General features: G+C 35.5%; 1 protein-coding gene across 1 annotated transcript; it reads right to left on the bottom strand.

Annotated features, from left to right (window-relative positions):
- Positions 1-229: 229 nt before the first annotated feature.
- Positions 230-2,126, bottom strand: LOC108197447 (uncharacterized). Its single transcript, XM_017365072.2, has one exon. The coding sequence runs from the start codon at positions 1,655-1,657 to the stop codon at positions 764-766; it is 894 nt and encodes a 297-aa protein (XP_017220561.1). The 5' UTR covers positions 1,658-2,126; the 3' UTR covers positions 230-763.
- Positions 2,127-2,361: the final 235 nt, after the last annotated feature.

Here is a 2,361-nt window from a genome sequence, read left to right as displayed (position 1 = left end):
CATACTTCGATCAGACTAAAATCTCTGATTTATCGAAAAAATTGATGATAAATTTCTGATAAAAGGTCAATCGGTTAGTTCTGATGATCGATTAACATTATAAGGCAGTTTCTGGTTGAGAACTGAGACAGGACCACTAGCATCCGGGAAATGGAGCAAGTGCCTCCAATGAAACTTACGATATGGATGAATGAGTTGGTCACAATAGATAAGTCCCAGCTTACAGAGATTTATTGGACAACAAAAAGTTGATTTTACATTAAATTTTGATAAGAATATACAATGACCTTTTTGACAATATCATACAATGAGTTCTAAACTAGCATCATCATCCACAAGAATGATAACATGTGTTGAATCATTACACAGCTGAAGGGACACATAGATTGAATAAAAACAAATCATTCTCACTAGCCCCTCCAATGGCATCATTTCACCAAACTTACAATCAGTTAAAGTCTCTAAGGAAATGCTGTCTCCTTCTGAAAATTCAGGATGCAATTCTCTAGCACTAGGCATTTGCATCATCAACTTCATCACTCATGTAACAAAAAACAAACTAACTAAAAAAGTCTAGCAGTAAGGATTTCTAAAAACTAAAGAATGGCATAGCCAAGTTGCCATGGTTTATCTGATTGCGGTTCTGAGTTCGATTCTCGCTCATTCTTAAACTTATCTAGAATAAATACCACTTTTTTTACTGAAAAATTAAAGATTCATACAAAATAAGATGAGAAATCTTACAAATACAACAAAAATGTCTCTAATTATAATGTAAAGATGGTTTCTTGTTAGATGAGTGTTTGTAGGAGGGAGGTGAAGCAGACAGAGGAAGAACCTGTGAGGAGCTAGAAGAGTAAAATGTGTCTCTTTCTTTGTTTTGTCTAGGCACAATGAGTGTGATAAAAGAAGAATCTTCATCTTCTGTCACAAATCTTTCTTTCTTATGAGAGCAATTCTCAGCTTCTTCAAGTAACTTTTTCTTCTGCAATTTATCTTCTGCATCTCTCAAGAACTTAAAAGTTGGAGGTGGGGATGACTTTATCTTATTGAACTCAGCATCACTTGTTGATTCATAGAGAGGGTTGAATCCATTGTGATTGTACAAAGTATCCATAGGTGTTCTAGGAGGTGTAAAATAAGATGGTGAAGTAAGAGGTGTCAAAAATGGAGTCTCTGGATTAAGAACCAAATCACTCAAACTCCTGGTTCTTGAGCTCTTTCTTGACTTGCCACCACCTTCTTCAGATTCCAAATCCTCTTTAGTTTCCTCCTTGATAGTGAACAGAAATCTTGGTGGGCCAGAGAGATTCTGCAGGCCCAAGAGCTCAGCTTCTACACTATCTTCACCAAATGGTCTGAACCAAAAGTCCTTGCTAGATTGACCATTTGACAGTGATTCTTGAACATGGGTGCTGCTAGTTTCTGTGAGTTCCCCTGGATTTAAAGCTGTTGAGCTCAAAGATGATGGCTTTTTCCAACAAAACATGTAAAAGAACTCTCTTGTAGCTGGGCTGCTGTTATAACCATCTTCTAAATCTCTACTTCTAAACCTTCTCTTCCACCATAACAAGTAGTAAATTTCAGCAACAAGAGCTAGCAAAAGACACCCAAACACAACACTCAGAGCTAGCCCTACTGTATTTAAAGATTTCATCTTTGCATCTGATCTCAATCTAGTCTACTTCAGCTCCCACTAATCCAAAATCCTGATTCCTCAACTGCAAGCAGATTGTTTACACCACAAAACTAGTACAAAAAAAAACACAAGAAAGAGAGTTGAAGTCTTTTTAGGTACTATAAATGAGTAGTCTCATTTCACCAAGACACAACACAAAAACAAGAATCCAAGAGTGAATAACACTTTTGACCAAAGACCCTTTTTACACAAAATCACATTATTGAATCATGAAGTATGATTACAAAAAACTTATCTCTCTATCTTTGCAACTTTATTAAAACCAAAAAAGACAATCTATAAAATGGGGATAATCACATGATTACTAAACAGAAAAATGAACAACAAATGGAATATGACTTTGTGCTAACCATGAGTTTAATAATAGTTTTTAATCTCAAAACTCTAAAAACTTGGGCAGAAAAAAATAATAATAAAATCACAGCTGGAGGGGGTAAGTAAAGAGTGGGAAAAAGGGTGGGCATAACATATCCTTGTCTAAATTAATGTTGAGACTAAAGATGTCACGTTGTCCAAGAAATGCTCACATGGGATCAGGTAATATAAAAAAGTGATGTGTCATTCAGTTTGTATACGTGGATGTCCTCTATTTACACAAATATCCTCTTGTTTTTTTTACGAATAGTTATGGAAATTTGAATTTTACGGCACACGAGGGGAAG

Source organism: Daucus carota, chromosome 8, assembly GCF_001625215.2.
Source record: "Daucus carota subsp. sativus chromosome 8, DH1 v3.0, whole genome shotgun sequence".
In the NCBI taxonomy this organism is placed as follows: Eukaryota; Viridiplantae; Streptophyta; class Magnoliopsida; order Apiales; family Apiaceae; genus Daucus; species Daucus carota.
This window is presented reverse-complemented; position numbering and strand designations above follow the sequence as displayed.

Bases quoted from the DNA above. Each gene is read 5' to 3' on its own strand.
- LOC108197447 (XM_017365072.2), bottom strand. From the start codon at position 1,657: ATGAAATCTTTAAATACAGTAGGGCTAGCTCTGAGTGTTGTGTTTGGG.